At 38.1% G+C, this 16340-nt stretch overlaps 1 protein-coding gene and 1 non-coding gene across 2 annotated transcripts; one reads left to right on the forward strand and one right to left on the reverse strand.

Moving 5' to 3' along the window:
• Positions 1-885: 885 nt before the first annotated feature.
• trnaa-agc (transfer RNA alanine (anticodon AGC)) lies at positions 886-958 on the reverse strand. Its single transcript has one exon. It is a non-coding gene; the product is annotated as a tRNA-Ala (tRNA).
• A 10871-nt stretch (positions 959-11829) lies between these two features.
• Positions 11830-16317, forward strand: LOC132097101 (protein MAK16 homolog). The gene is made up of 10 exons (XM_059502725.1): positions 11830-12010; positions 12204-12253; positions 12346-12455; positions 12555-12619; positions 12700-12851; positions 14875-14929; positions 15116-15190; positions 15286-15381; positions 15650-15715; positions 15809-16317. Exons 1-10 carry the CDS (start codon positions 11996-11998, stop codon positions 16025-16027), a joined length of 903 nt encoding a protein of 300 aa, XP_059358708.1. The 5' UTR covers positions 11830-11995; the 3' UTR covers positions 16028-16317.
• The last annotated feature ends 23 nt before the right edge of the window (positions 16318-16340 follow it).

The raw sequence follows: 16340 nt of genomic DNA on the forward strand, positions 1-16340 counted from the left end.
ACACACACACAAAAAAAAACTCTAGAAAATGTATCTAAAGAGCAAAGTAATGCTTTTGTTATGAATATTAAAACTTAAATATTACACACCCTTTCATAGTCATTTTTATGTTAAGTTATCATGGAAAATTTATTATTTATATACAGAACACCAAAAGGCACCCTACAGTGATACTGACCCATTTTCAGCTTTCAAAACAATTGCATTGGAAATGTGATTCAACAAGATGGGATCAAGTTTAGTGAATAGTGACATTTCTACACACATTGGTACTACCTTGTCCTGTAAAGGGTTATGCAGCCACAAATAAAAAATTCCTAGCATGCCCTTCTCATGAGTGTGATACATACTTGTTTACTTTGCCTTATATCACACACAAGTACTCTTTTTATTCCATATGGAGAAACTCACTCACTTCACTTATATATGACTATATGCATTCATTTAAAAAAACTGTAGCTTGAATAAAAATAGATCTGCAAACACAATCAAATTGGGTTTTAATATGTGATGCTTGACCACCTAAAAAAATTATTTACATATGGATAACATTAAACCTTATCGCGTTTGACTGATGACTCAATGGTTCTCTCTGCTGGTAGGGATTAGTAAAATTAGTACTGATTGTTGGCAGTTTAACCAGTCATACATATATAGATCAGTGCGAGTAAACCATAATAAAATAGCTTAAAAATTTACTTATTTTAATGTTCGTCGAGTATCTACGATGTTATATTTTTGAAAATGATTGCTAAATTTGATTATTCGCGTTTTAATACTGATAATCAAGCTTTTATATATTTTTTAAAAATATGTATTTTAGTGTGAGTATTTCCTTTTCATATTTTCCAATATTTCCTTACTAAATCGCTGTTTGAAAAGGCTTGGAGGATGCGGGCATCGATCCCGCTACCTCTCGCATGCTAAGCGAGCGCTCTACCATCTGAGCTAATCCCCCTACACAGTGTACACTACACTACATAGTTTAGTACGTACTACGTATTTATGTTGTTTATTGAATACACGTTTATTCTTTTCACCAAGTACATACTTAAATTAACTTTTAGCTTTTAATTCAAGATTTCCTTACATCAATAATAAAACCGTGTAGACCAGAAGACCAAAATATGGCAAAGATGGTCTATCAGACTTAAATACTGCGTAACCTCATAAAGTCCAAACAGTGTGACGAGACTAGTAACGTTAGTATAAGTGCATCATATTGTATACTGTGTAATTTGGTATGTATCCTTCTAGTTTACCAGAAGGGGTTAATGGAACACAAGTCTGGCACATTCACAGAAAACGGCGAATAATGGACAGAATAAAAAGTGAAAGTAAAAAGTAACGTATAACGTTAGCTAAGTATGGTGTCCCATATTGGGAATTTGTGCTCTGCGTTAATTGGGGGAAAAAAACATCCAAGTTTGCACGAAAACCCACAAAACCTTTGGGTTATAAGTACAACGCTCTCATCATAAGTCTATGACCGAAATTTGACGTTAATGCAAATTTGCAAACACATGTCCAAGATTATTTCTCTAATTTTGACAATGCATGACTGACTGGTGCCCTCCAGTGGCAGCTCATAATCTAGCAGTCTCAACGCTTAAAGAAATGGCAATCAAATTCCCTTAACAAAGCTTAATTTATTAATATATTTTGTTTATAAATTCATAAAGACCTTGTTCACAAACCACATTCGTGCCTAAGAAAATATTTTTATTTTAAATAAATGCTCTACTTTTTAACCTTTTATTCATCAAAGAATCCTGAAAAAAAATATCACAGGTTCCAAAAAAATATTAAACAGCAAATAGGCGGCTGCATATATGAAAATAAAACACCTAACCCTAAAAAAATTCTAACAAAAGGTTTCTCAGCTGTTTTTTATAGTATTAGGTGTCCTTAATAACATACTAAAAGTTTACCAAAGTTTGACCACTAGTAAGGTGTAATTTTCAAGATGGTGTCCAAGATGAGCAGGGAGCCCTTAAAATATCCTAAAGCCTTCATTATTTGACTTAGTCAAGTAATCTTGGTGTCTAACCCCATGTTTTCTGGGTCTATGAATCCATTGGACATGTCTTAATTGCACTAACATGATTACATACTTATGAAATACATGATTTTGTTAGAATACTGTAAGATTTTATCATTGTTTGGGGTGAACCAGAGATGTAAACAATTTAGCCTATGTCATGTAACTCCTACTCAGTAGCTGTTTTTTTGCTACAACACAGACTTAACATTTGATGTAAAAGTTATTGCACCCAAAAGTAACTTAAATTGGAGTTGTATAACTTTGAGCATAACTTTGATCATAAACAACCCTGTATTAGCCCGAACAGAGGCCTGTGTGTGAAACCTCTAAAATGGTCACTCATTTCAATTTTAATAAGTTAATACATATGTAATGCATCCTCTATAGATGTTTTTGAGTAAAAAGGTGGCATTATACTAAACCCAACAAAACGAAATTCACAATTTTCAGCAATTCAGAAGATGGTAGAAGAGAATACTGACACTTGATATTGCTTGACTCATTGTAATGTTGTTGGCAGCACAGTGTATATTATTTTGCTCAAACAAAATTCATCCTTGACTACTTCAAAAAAAAAGAAAAGTTTTTGTAATTTAATTTAAAAAAGTAAACTTTTGTATATTCTAGATTCATTGCACACAAACAGATTTTGTTTTAATTCTGTTTGTTACAACTTACAGCTTAGGAAAATAAAAAATTCAGTATCTCAAAATATTAGAATATTCCATTTTGAGCTTGATTAGTTTTATTAATTATGAGTATAAATACTGGGTACCTCCTGGGCTAGTTCAGAACAGGCAACCACAATTATGGGAAAGACTACTGCCTTGACAGTTGTCCAGAATACAATCATCAACATCCTCCACAAGGAGGGTAAGCCACAGAAGGTCATTCCTGAAAGGACTGGCTGTTCACAGAGTGCTGTATCAAAATATATTTATAGAAAGTTGACTGGAAGGAAAAAAGTGTGGTAGGAAAAGATGCACAAGCAACAGGGATGACCACAGACTTGGGAAGATTGTCAGGAAAAGTAGATTCAAGAACTTGGGAGAGCTTTACTAGGAGTGGACTGAAGCCGGGGTCAGCACATCAAGAGTCATAACTCTCTGACATCTTCAAGAAAAGGGCTACAGCTGTCACATTCCTAAAACCAAGACACTCCTGAACCAGAAAAAAAAACATCAGAAGCATTTCACCTGGGGTAAGGAAGAAAAGAACTGGACTGTTGCTCAGTGGTTCACAGCCTTCTTTTCAGATGAAAGTAAATTTTTGCATTTAATTTGGAAATCAAGGTCTGGAAGAAGACTGGAGAGGCAAAGAATCCAAAGTCCAGTGTGAAGTTTCTGAAGTCAGTGATGATTTAGGGTGCTGTGACGTCTGCTGGTGTTGGTTCATTATGTTTTATCAAGTCCAAGTCAATGCAGCCATCTACCAGGAGATTTTGTAGCACTTTATGCTTCCATCTGCTGACAAGCTTAATGGAGATGCAGATTTAATTTTGCAGCAGGAATTTAGCATCTATGTCAGGGATCTAGGAGGGAGGACCCAATTGCAGTGTAATGTAATAAGGTTTTATTGACAAAACAGACTGATACAAGAGGGTAGTGAAGTGAACAATAGATACCACAACAGGAAAACAGTAAACAGAAACAGCTAGGAGAGGCCACTGGGAAAGCTTCAGGAAACAACTGGCAGAATACTTGGCAACAGAGGGGGCAGCAAAACCAGGCTGATGGAGAAGACCACACAAGGCACCACAGAGCAGAGCTCAGACACTTGTTGACCACTGACTCTGAAACAGACCAAGTGCCAGGTGAGCACAATAAGACTAACCAGGCTAACAAGAGGGTGTGGTAAAAAGGAAACAAGGAGGAGGGGCTAAAGGAGCACATGGCCGAGAAAACAATTAACAAGGCCATGTGTTGACACTAGACACAAGAAATAAAACATAAAACAAAGTGACCGTGCAAAACCCTGACAACCTACCCACAGTGCCAAAACCACTTCCAAGTGATTTGCTGACCATGATATTACAGTGATTGATTGGCCAGCCAACTCACCTAACCTGAACCTCCCAGAGAATCTATGGGGTATTGTGAAGAGGAACATAAGTAACATCTGAGAAACAATAAAGATGAGCCGAAGGCCCCATCAAAGCAACCTGCAGTGCCACAGACAGTAAGTGCAAAAGGAGCCCCAACCACGTATTGAGTGCATAATTAAACCTACTTTGGAGATCTTGAACAGTTCTGTTTTGTAAATCTTTTTTTGATTGATCTTTGAGAAAATATTCACATTTTTTGAGCTACTGAAGCTGTAAATCGTAACCATCAGAACTCAAACAAAAAACTCTTTAAATATTTCAGTTTGTGTGCAATGAATCTAGAACATAAAAAAAGTTTGCTTTTTTAAATTAAATTACAAAAAAATAAAGAACTTTTCCATGATATTCTATTTTTTTTTACATGTACCTGTACTTAAGGGAAATTGTACATATTTCCCCCATAAATATGCTTGTAATCAACTGCTTTAATATATAATTGGATTTGTAATCACTTATCTATCATGCAAATATGCTAATTAGAATATTACATGGCCAAAACATATATCAGGCACCAATATTTCTGGTCTAGGAGGAATACAAAGGAGTAATGGTCATTTTAAGGACCTGGCGGCTGCCATTTTGAAAACGGGGCCTTTATTGGAGTCAAACTTTGGTAAACTTTTAGTATGTTTTTAAGTACATTTGATACTACTGTAAACCACTGAGAAACATTTTGTTAGAATTTTTTTGGGGTCAAGACATATTTGCAGCTGACTACAAAGCAGTTTCCAGCACTGATAATAAATCAGCATAACTGAAAACAACATTATGTCTGAGGTAAGCATACATTTAGCAAACGCTGAACATATAAGGAATAATATGGACATGGAACATTTCAACTTTCAGTAAAGGACAAACTGAACTCAGCAACCTGGGCCCAAAAGGATCCCCCATCACTCTTCACTGATTCAACTCTATGTATCATCTGCACATGCGGGGATACATTGAGGTAAAGAGACATAAGACTAGAGAATAGAGAGAGCACGCCTTGGAGAGAAGGAAGAAAAACAACGAGACAGAAAGGGAGGGCAGGAGTGAGAAAGAAGACAAGAACACTCACCCAACCTTAAAAGGAAACATCTGTGGAAAGGAGCGAGTAAGAGAGGAGGGATTGCAAAGAGGCAAACTCACAATAATAATATCTGACAGAGATTATGATAAAATCTAAACAAAAAAAACGTTATTTTAAACCATAATAATATTTAACAATATTATTTTTTCCAAAAATACAGAAAAAATAAATGCAAATAAATAAATGCAGCCTTGACTCAAACTCACATTGAGACCTAAAATACTTCTAATAATAAAGATGTTATTGACGGGAGCACTGATCTATATTATACTATATACTATATTATAGATCAGTGGACGGGAGTCTTGACTGCGGGTGGGGTTTTCACGAAGGGGGCGTGGTTTTCACAGGAACCGAATACCGTAGGCTTGTTTGAGAGAGCAAAATCTGCGCAGGACCGATCACCGGTGATCAGCGCGAGATGCATGCCGGTTAGAAATGTGTCCGAGTGCGGTCCGCCTTGCTCTGATGTCATGCTGACGTATATAAAAAATCTCTCGCGAGCGCAAGGCGCACATGTCGGATTCTGCGGTCGGGCGCAGTTGCTCTCCACCGACTGCCAGTGTTGCCAGATTGGATGGACGATTTCCAGCCCAAAAGCTCACAAAAACCCGCCCACTCCAACAAAAACCCGCCCAAAACTTTAACTAACAAAATAATGTGATACAACATGTCAGTCAAAGGTGTTAAGAGCCATTTTAACTCCTTAAAAATACATAATAACGTTAGATAAATTTCCCATGGATTAGTGGCAAATACATTAAAGACATTTACCGAATATGATTAAAATAGGTTATGCAAGCAGTCACCGTCTAAACATTTGATTGATTTATAATTGATTTACCGATACCCTCGAAAAAACATATGCATCATTTTCAACGTCAACAGTCAGAATTTAAATGCAAAAGTGTCCAATATAAGTGATAGGAAAAAGCAACGTAATTAGGTATTTCACACTTGTTTATGCACACATATAACAGTCAAAACTGTGTTGTCATTCATTGATAAATACTGTATGAAAATTAACAACAATAATAATCGCCATCCGAATCCATGAGTTTATCACCGAGGTGGTATTTAAATTTATTTCCACAGCGGTCCACATGAGAAACAATACCGCCCTAATAGGGGCTTTAGTCTTTTGTGAAGTTCATATTGTAGAACATTACATTTGCACAGTCAAAACTAAGAAGATATACCAATCTGTACTGTTTAAAAGATAAAACACAAGATCGTTTAGAGATAGATTAGAAAAATGGATTATGTTATAAATTAAATAATTTAACTGTGCTCTATTTTAGGAGTTGCAGTAATATTAGAATCTTGGTGTCATCTTTCCCTCAACAGGTGTAATTCACGTTTTGAGTGTTAAAACACTCTCCCACTCTTTACCATGTAATATATATTTAGGCATTATGATCACTCATACAGTTCATACATTTAAAATTAGATCCATTATTGCTCATGAATCATCACGTGTGTCTGTAGATCACTAGTGATTGGCTAAAAGTACGGCCGCGACGTCCTCATCAGCATCAGCACCTCTGCACTGCAGTTTATAACAACGTGATGACTGTTCGGATGCAGTATATGCACACTTGAGCTTGTTTGTTAGCCAATTAGCCTATACAATTTATATTTTTGAAAACCGCCAAACAGACCCCAAACCAGCCCAAATTTTGTCCACCCGCCCAAGACAATTTTTACCCGCACAATCAAATTCAAAACCGCCCAATTGGGCGGGAAGCCGCCCAATCTGGCAACACTGCCGACTGCGCTGATCAAAAGCACGATGGGAAACGACTTGCTGACGACACCGATAAATGCTCATTGGTTTAAACAACTGTGACGTATTGTTCTCTTTGAAAGTAGGCTTGTTTGAGATGCGCCTTGCCTCGCCTGAATTGTAAGCGAGAGTAGGCGGCTGCAGTAAGGGGAGGAGTTAAAAAAGTGCAGGCAAGCCGGACACTTCCTGAATCTCGCTGTGTTGTGGACTGCAAACGTCAGCAATGGAAGAGATCGCGTTCGCGTTCTTTATCGCAGACGAAGTGGATGCAATTGAAATACCACTGCTTTTGCACGAAGATGGTTATGATGAGGAGAATCACTTAAGGTGAAGTGCTCATTACTTAAAATGGCTTTTTCAGTAAATAGTAGGGATATAAATCTATCTGGTCTTGGTATGTTGCAAGTTGAATAGATCTAATGAAAATAAACAGTCCAGACTGCAGATAATTCAGCACTAAATAAAATAAAGGTTTAAAGGATTTAATTAAAACGTAAAATAAATGTTTTCTCTCTCCTAGGAATGTCCCTAAAATTCCTCACTTTGTTGAGAATGTGGTCCATTTGTACAGTCCTTCTGAGTTTCAAAGTCATTTCAGACTTTCTAGAGGTCATGTGGAGGTATGTAGGCAAACAAAACATCATGTTAGGCATATGCTCCCCCCATGCAAATTCATGTGTCCATGGTTTTATTATATGATAACTATTTTTTTTCTCTTCCTAATGCAGGATTTAATTAATACACTTGGTCCTTTTTACATGAATAAACAGCATACTAAGGTGCCGCTGACAAACAGTATACTTGCCTCTCTATGGACTCTTTCCAACCAAGAGTCCTATAGAGGAGTGGCAGACAGATTTAACATAACCAAATCTACAGTTTCAACACACCTGCATGATTTCTGTTCTCTTGTAATAACACATTTGTCACATTACATCTCCTGGCCCAGAGGACAAGCCCTGCACATATCACAGTTAGAATTTGAAACAGCTGGGTTTCCTAACACTGTCTGTGCAGTTGATGGATGCCACATTCCAATAGTAAAACCGCACTGTGAGAATCCTGTGGCCTATATCAATAGGAAACAGTTCTATTCTGTAATTCTTACAGGATTCTGTGACAGTCAGCGGCGGTTCTGTCATGTCAGTGTGGGTCACCCTGGTAGTTGGCATGATTCAAGGGCATTTCGGTTGTCAGAGGTAGGCCGACTTCTTGAGGAAGATCCACATTCCCTGGTTCCTGAGGGCATGCATATAATTGGAGATTCTGCATACCCTCTCTCGCTTCAGCTTATGAAGCCATACAGAGACAATGGCCACTTGACTTTCAGGCAGAGATGCTTCAATAGGAAACTGAATTCTGCTCGTGTAGTTATTGAGCATGCATTTGGAATTTTAAAATCAAAATTCAGGAGACTCAGATGTCTTCACATGAAAAAAGTAAAGAACATTTCTTCTGCAGTCACAGCCTGTTGCATTCTTCATAACATCTGCCTGAAATCCAATGACCAAATTGACGAGGATCAGCAGGCAGATGTTATGGAGGATGAGCCATACCCACCAGAAGCCCACATTCACAATAATGCTTCACATTATAGAGATGCAATCTGTGGCCGCCTGTGAACATCACATTTACTTGTTCTACCTTCAACAATTCCCTCCATTAAACTTATCTTAAGAAGGTTTTTGATTTAACTGTTTTGTGAGGTGGTGGATGGGATTGTACAGGATTATTTTAAGCACTTACTATCAAATGATTGACATATATTCTGCTAGTCAACCACTGTCCCCTCTCTAGGGAGGAATGTTTGTGTTCTCTATAATAATGATGTGATAAGCAATAAAATGATGATACACATGGGAATGGATTATATGGTTAAACTTTATTTTTTAATAGATCGATTATCATTTCCTGGGATTTACTGATTTTTTTTAGTTGTTCAATGATTTCTCCAAGGCAGGTAAGAGATTTTTTTTCAAACATCCTTCTCCGCCTCTCTTTAAGCCTTCTTCTGCGTTCCAAGTCAGGCCGCACTAGTGACTCTAGAGCAGCTGTTCTCCTCTCTGAATGCGCTTCATAAACTTCACAGAATGTTGATGCTGTTTGTCTCCTTCTGTGCATTTCTTTGGAGGGCATAGCAGTGGAGGGACCTGGTTGTTCTTCTGGGAGAGGCTGTTCTTGGGAGCCTGTGGCCTGTGCAATTGAGGACTTGGTCTGGGATGAGGTAGTGTTGAACAGAGGAGTCGAGCAGATTGTGCCTGATGGTGCACTCCCAACTCCAGATTTCCCAAATAAGTCTTCCATTTCCTTTGAGAAAACATGTAAAACAATGTAAATAGAGATGCTTTAGAAATAATTTTTTATGTAAACCCAGTGATTTGCAGTAATTTCAATACAAAAAGCACACCAACCTTGTAATACTCCCATGTAACTTTTCCCTCTCCTGTTGACCGACACCGGTCTTTAGCCCTTTTGTAAGTAGTGATCATGTTGCCAAGTTTTTTGCGCAATTTTTCATTGCTGATGTTGTAACCTTTTTCTTTGAAGGCTTGCTCCAGCTTTTTGTAAAATGCTATTTTATTTCTGTAGTACAAATGCAGATACATTTGTGTGAGGTCAAGCAGCAGCAGCGTGGTCCTGTGTGTGAATTCTATGAAAACAGCCGTTTAAAATTGTGAAAGATCAACTTTATACATATTGGATATTAGTTAACTTTATACATATTAGAAACAGTGCATACCTTGTTGGGTTTCTTCACATTCTGACTGCATGGAAGGGGATTGAAGATTGTGTGTTTGTGTGAGATTTATTTTCCTTGTTTCAACAGGGCACTCGACAAGGGATACTGGATGATCAATCACTGGAGGGGGACACTGAGACAGAGATGCTGGACGTGGAGGGGGAAGTTGAGACAGAGTAGTAACAGGAGGGGGACACTGAGACAGAGATGCTGGACGTGGAGGGGGAAGTTGAGACAGAGTAGTAACAAGAGGGGGACACTGAGACAGAGATGCTGGACGTGGAGGTGGAAGTTGAGACAGAGTAGTAACAAGAGGGGGACACTGAGACAGAGATGCTGGACGTGGAGGGGGAAGTTGAGACAGAGTAGTAACAGGAGGGGGACACTGAGACAGAGATGCTGGACAGTGGGTAGTATCTGCTAAAGAGAACACAATAATAAAAAATCCCCATGATCATTCTAAACGTTATAATGTTATTATGGTTAAAAGAAAAATGCCTTACCTTGTTTCTGTTCTGCAGATCTCACTTGTTGCATTATATATGCTGCATATTTTTTGTCTATAAAAAACGAATTTCAATCAATAAAAATAAAATTCATTATTTTTACATCATCAAGCAACCAATTTTTTATTTATTTTTTTACTTACCATTCTTTATTCTCTCAGCAATTTCTTTGCTTACTGTTAATGTGATTGCTCCCTGGGAGTCTGATAGTTTTAGTAACATATTCTCCATCTTGCTACAATTGTAAACTTTGTGGATGCCTTTTATAATCAAAGCCATAATGAGAAATGATGAGCAAACAGATGCTGCATTAAATTTACATTGTTATCCCTAATTATGGGTTAAACATTTAAGAGTGGGACATGGCACAGCTGATTAACTTGATGTATATCCTACTTAAGGGATAGTTTACCCAAAGAAAAAAAATCTTTGGGTGAACTATCCCTTTTTTACATGAAAAATATTCCATATAAATATATTACACAATTGTGTGTCACCTTAATGTAAGTTTGGATTTCATGTTTAATGACCAATAAAAGTGTGTACAGCTAATTAATATTCAAAAATTATATAAAACAAAAACACATTCTAAATTAAGAAATTAGCATGCATTTGTGGGTTTTGTTTACTGCACTCCTGGAATAAGACATACCTAGATAAAGATCTTAGATAAAAACACAAACATGAGGCCTTATTGTAAAACCGTCACATTAGATATGCATGTTTGATTGACTAATTTATTTAATGGATTACTGTTGTTCAAAAATCTCAATGTACAAAATTAACACAAGCATGCAATACAATAAAGAGAAAATGACAACAAACAGAACTTTAAACCAAGAAAATAAAAGGGTATATAAAGCACATGTCCTAAATACTTATAGTATTATGCTAATGGACTTCTTGGAATTAAGGGAAAAAAAATATCAGCTGACATTCGCTGCCAATGACCATTAAGCTGTGTCGTCAGCAAGTCGTTTCCCATCATGCTTTTGATCAGCGCAGTCGGTGGAGAGCAACTGCGCGCGACTGCAGAATCCGACAGGTGCGCCTTGCGCTCGCGAGAGATTTTTGACATACGTCAGCATGACATCAGAGCAAGGCGGACCGCACTCGGACACATTTCTAACCGGCATGCATCTCGCGCTGATCACCGGTGATCGATTCTGCGCAGATTTTGCTCATCTCAAACAAGCCTAGTGTTTGATTTTTGATTTCTTTGGGTTATGCAATTTAATTTTTATAAATAAATAAAAACATCTTTGGTATGTAATTAAATGGGTGTCTTGTTCATTTTATTTATTTTCATATAAAAGCAGCAGAACTTGAATTACATCCAGTTTATTAGCAACCCTGTGCACGAGCGTGAATCCCGCGATCTCCATCTTTGATATCACAGGTGTCAGATCCACTAAGAGAGATCTGTCCGGCTTGCCTGCGCTTTTTTTAACCCCTCTCACTGCAGCCGCCTACTCTCGCAGACATTTCAGGCGAGGCGAGGCGCATCTCCAACAAGCCTCGTGTTACACAACACCGTTCTCGCGAGATTGCTGTTCTCGCGAGGCGCAGTCGGGTCGCTCATGGTGTTGTTAATATGGCTGCCACCTGAAACCTCCATGTGGTATTTATTTGATCACAAAAACTTAACTGGGCTATCATAAATATTTGTTAGTTGATTCCATTGTATCAGTTTAGCGCCGGAATTTATGTATTTACTTAAGACTGTCCAAAGAAGCTGCCAAAATGCAACACGACGACGTAAGTAACGTTGAAGCGGTTTCAGAAAAGCTCACGAAAACAAGTATAAATCTTTATTGACAAGCAGTAACGTTAACGTACATAAAACAGAACAGAAGATAAAACACTGGTAACGTTAGCTGTGGACGTTCAGATTATTTAGTGGTTTTCAAGTTTGAACTTTCGTATTTCCAACATCATTTGTCTTTTAAAGGTTATATGGGACCTTATCGGCAATAAGAGTTTTTGTTCCTACAAAGTAAAGTAAGTAGTACTACGTTATAAATTAACGGTGTGTTTTCTTGTAACTCACGTTGACGAACATGACATCTAAAACGGGTTTCTTGTTGTTACAGAACGAAAACTCAGCAGTTCTGTCGAAATGAATACAACATCACAGGCCTGTGCAATCGCACTTCATGTCCTCTCGCCAACAGCCAGTATGCGACTGTGAGAGAAGAGAAAGGTAAAAACACCCTTCCATAAAGCTGATGCGTACTCCGATTTCCAAACAGTGTCTCTGTATATTAATTTCTCGATCATCATGATTGTTGTGTTTCCTAAGGCCTGTGTTATCTCTACATGAAAGTTATTGAGAGAGCAGCATTCCCTGCTCGCATGTGGGAGAAGGTGAGGAAACCAAAGCGAGCAAAACACCTTCATCTTTTGCATTGAAATGTTTAATAACTCTCACTTTAAATCCATTTCAGGTGAAACTGGATAGAAACTATGCGAAGGCTTTGGAGCAGATCGACGAGAACCTGATCTACTGGCCGAGGTTCATCAGACACAAGTGCAAACAGCGGCTGACGAAGATCACACAATATCTCATTCGGATCCGCAAACTCACCCTCAAACGACAGTCAGTCTCTCTCTCACTTGCTTTTGTTGTGGTTCTATGCTTTAGTGAACAACACAACATTGCACCAGTTCTGTGTGCGATTCCATGAGGTCTTTATCTCGCATCAAACTATTTCAGCTTTAAACATTTCATTCACATCTTTAATTTGTAAGTGGCCTTGGAATAAAAGCTTACCAAGGCTGCATTTGTTTGATAAAAAAAAGTACAGTGATATTGTGAATTATTATTATTATTATTACAATTTAATATAACCCGTTTTCTATTGAATGTATTTTAAAATGTTATTTATTGCTGTGATCAAAGCTGTACAGTCGTGGCCAAAATTTTTGAGAATTACATAAATATTAGTTTTCAAAAAGTTCGCTGCTAAACTGCTTTTAGATCTTTGTTGTAGTTGTTTCTGTGATGTACTGAAATATAATTACAAGCACTTCATACGTTTCAAAGGCTTTTATCGACAATTACATGACATTACAGAGTCAGTATTTGCAGTGTTGGCCCTTCTTTTTCAGGACCTCTGCAATTCGACTGGGCATGCTCTCAATCAACTTCTGGGCCAAATCCTGACTGATAGCAACCCATTCTTTCATAATCACTTCTTGGAGTTTGTCAGAATTAGTGGGTTTTTGTTTGTCCACCCACCTCTTGAGAATCGACCACAAGTTCTCAATGGGATTAAGATCTGGGCAGTTTCCAGGCCATGGACCCAAAATTTCAACATTCTGGTCCCCGAGCCACTTAGTTATCACTTTTGCCTTATGGCACGGTGCTCCATCGTGCTGGAAAATGCATTGTTCTTCACCAAACTGTTGTTGGATTGTTGGAAGAAGTTGCTGTTGGAGGGTGTTTTGGTACCATTCTTTATTCATGGCTGTGTTTTTGGGCAGAATTGTGAGTGAGCCCACTCCCTTGGATGAGAAGCAACCCCACACATGAATGGTGTCAGGATGCTTTACTGTTGGCATGACACAGGACTGATGGTAGCGCTCACCTTTTCTTCTCCGGACAAGCCTTTTTCCAGATGCCCCAAACAATCGGAAAGGGGCTTCATCAGAGAATATGACTTTGCCCCAGTCCTCATCAGTCCATTCACTATACTTTCTGCAGAAGATCAATCTGTCCCTATGTTTTTTTTTTTTTGGAGAAAATTGGCTTCTTTGCTGCCCTTCTTGACACCAGGCCATCTTCCAGAAGTCTTGGCCTCACTGTGCGTGCAGATGCGCTCACACCTGCCTGCTGCCATTCCTGAGCAAGCTCTGCACTGGTGGCACTCCGATCCCGCAGCTGAATCCTCTTCAGGAGACGATCCTGGCGCTTGCTGGACTTTCTTGGACGCCCTGAAGCCTTCTTTACAAGAATTGAACCTCTTTCCTTGAAGTTCTTGATGATCCTATAAATTGTTGATTTAGGTGCAATCTTGGTAGCCACAATATCCTTGCCTGTGAAGCCATTTTTATGCAACGCAATGATGGCTGCACGCGTTTCTTTGCAGGTCACCATGGTTAACAATGGAAGAACAATGATTTCGAGCATCACCCTCCTTTTAACATGTCAAGTCTGCCATTCTAACCCAATCAGCCTGACATAATGATCTCCAGCCTTGTGCTCGTCAACATTCTCACCTGAGTTAACAAGACGATTACTGAAATGATCTCAGCAGGTCCTTTAATGACAGCAATGAAATGCAGTGGAAAGGTTTTTTTGGGATTAAGTTAATTTTCATGGCAAAGAAGGACTATGCAATTCATCTGATCACTCTTCATAACATTCTGGAGTATATGCAAATTGCTATTATAAAAACGTAAGTAGCAACTTTTCCAATATTTATGTAATTCTCAAAACTTTTGGCCACGACTGTATTTTCAGCATTATTACGCCAGTCTTCAATGTCACATGATCTTTCTAATATGCCTATTTGCTGCTACTATAATACATTTTTATTGTCAGTATTATTTGACCAGCATTTGCACAAAAATGGCTTACTGTATAATATCTTAAGTGATGCCGGTGTTTTATTTTACAGGAGAAAATTGGTTCCACTCAGTAGAAAGGTAGAGAGACGAGAAAAGAGGAGAGAGGTGGGTGATGTACTGATCATACGTGAAGTCCTGAATATATCCCAGTCTTTGTGTTTTTATTTTGTTTGAGCATTTACACAGGTTTACCTGTTTTTTTTTTAACCCATTCTTTAAAAAAAAATTATTTGCATCAAATGTGGAGTTAAATGTGTGCTGCATTTACTCATTTTTTCTTCTTCCCAACAGGAAAAAGCTCTTATTGCTGCTCAGCTGGAAAATGCCATAGAAAAAGAACTGCTAGACCGTCTAAAACAAGGAACGGTAAGTGCATCTTTGGCGCACATTTGTCCTGCTTTTGTGCCTGATTAGTGATTTGCATTTAAAGCCCCCCCCCCCCCCCCCCCCCCTTCGTTTAGTATGGAGACATATACAACTTCCCTATCCACGCCTTTGATAAAGCAATGGAAAAACAGGAAGAGGAGACTGAATCAGAGGAAGAGGAAGATGAAGAGGTATTAACTATTTTTTTCTCAGCTTAGTGTTTTTTATTATTTGTATGTCTGTTACAGGAAGTATATTCTTTTTTTAAGAGCCTTCTATTAAGAAGTCTCTTATGCTCATCAATGCTGCATTTATTTTTGTAACAAATACAGTAATATTATGAAATGATACGATTTAAATCAAATAACTTCAGGAGAACTTGTGCATACTTTTAGATGGGATTAATATTAATAATAATTATTGTTTATATAATTATGTGATATTGTTTCTGTCTTTCAGGAGTCTGGGACGAGAGAATTTGTTGCTGATGAAGAGTTTGAAGAGAGTGATCTCAGTGATTTTGAGGTAATATTTAAGTTAAATTCCATAAAATAAAATTAAAGACATGGTTAATCTCTCAAAGAGTGTCATTATTTCAACCCTGGTCATGTTTTACAGGATATGAACAACCTAAAGGGAAGCAGTGATGAAGAAGAGGATGCTGAAGAGGAATCCAGTGAGGAAGAGGAGTCTGAGGAAGAGTTAGAGGAAGAGAAGACCAAAGCCGAATCGAAAGGAAAGGCTCCACTCAAAGGCCCAATCAGGAAAAAACGGGCCTATGTAGAGATAGAATATGAGCAAGAGACAGAACCAGCTCAGAAAAGCAAGGCCACATGAAGACTGAACTGCTAATCACACCAGAGTAACTCTGCTCGCTGTGTGTGGAACATTTCCAATTCATGAAACCTGATTGTTGGTATAACACATCTATTCAATAACAGTGTACACTGGGGTGTGTGTGTTTGTACACTCCTGTCCAAATCTCCAATGTGGGATTGTTTGTACATGGACCTGTCTCATCTGTACTTGTGCTGTTGAAAGCATAAGTGTTTTTTTAAATGTTCCATTGTGTACATTTGGGTCAACTTTGACCCATGTTCATATAATAAACTTTATTTGAAATGGCATGCATGTATATTAAGTAGTGTCT

This window comes from Carassius carassius, chromosome 21 (assembly GCF_963082965.1).
Source record: "Carassius carassius chromosome 21, fCarCar2.1, whole genome shotgun sequence".
In the NCBI taxonomy this organism is placed as follows: Eukaryota; Metazoa; Chordata; class Actinopteri; order Cypriniformes; family Cyprinidae; genus Carassius; species Carassius carassius.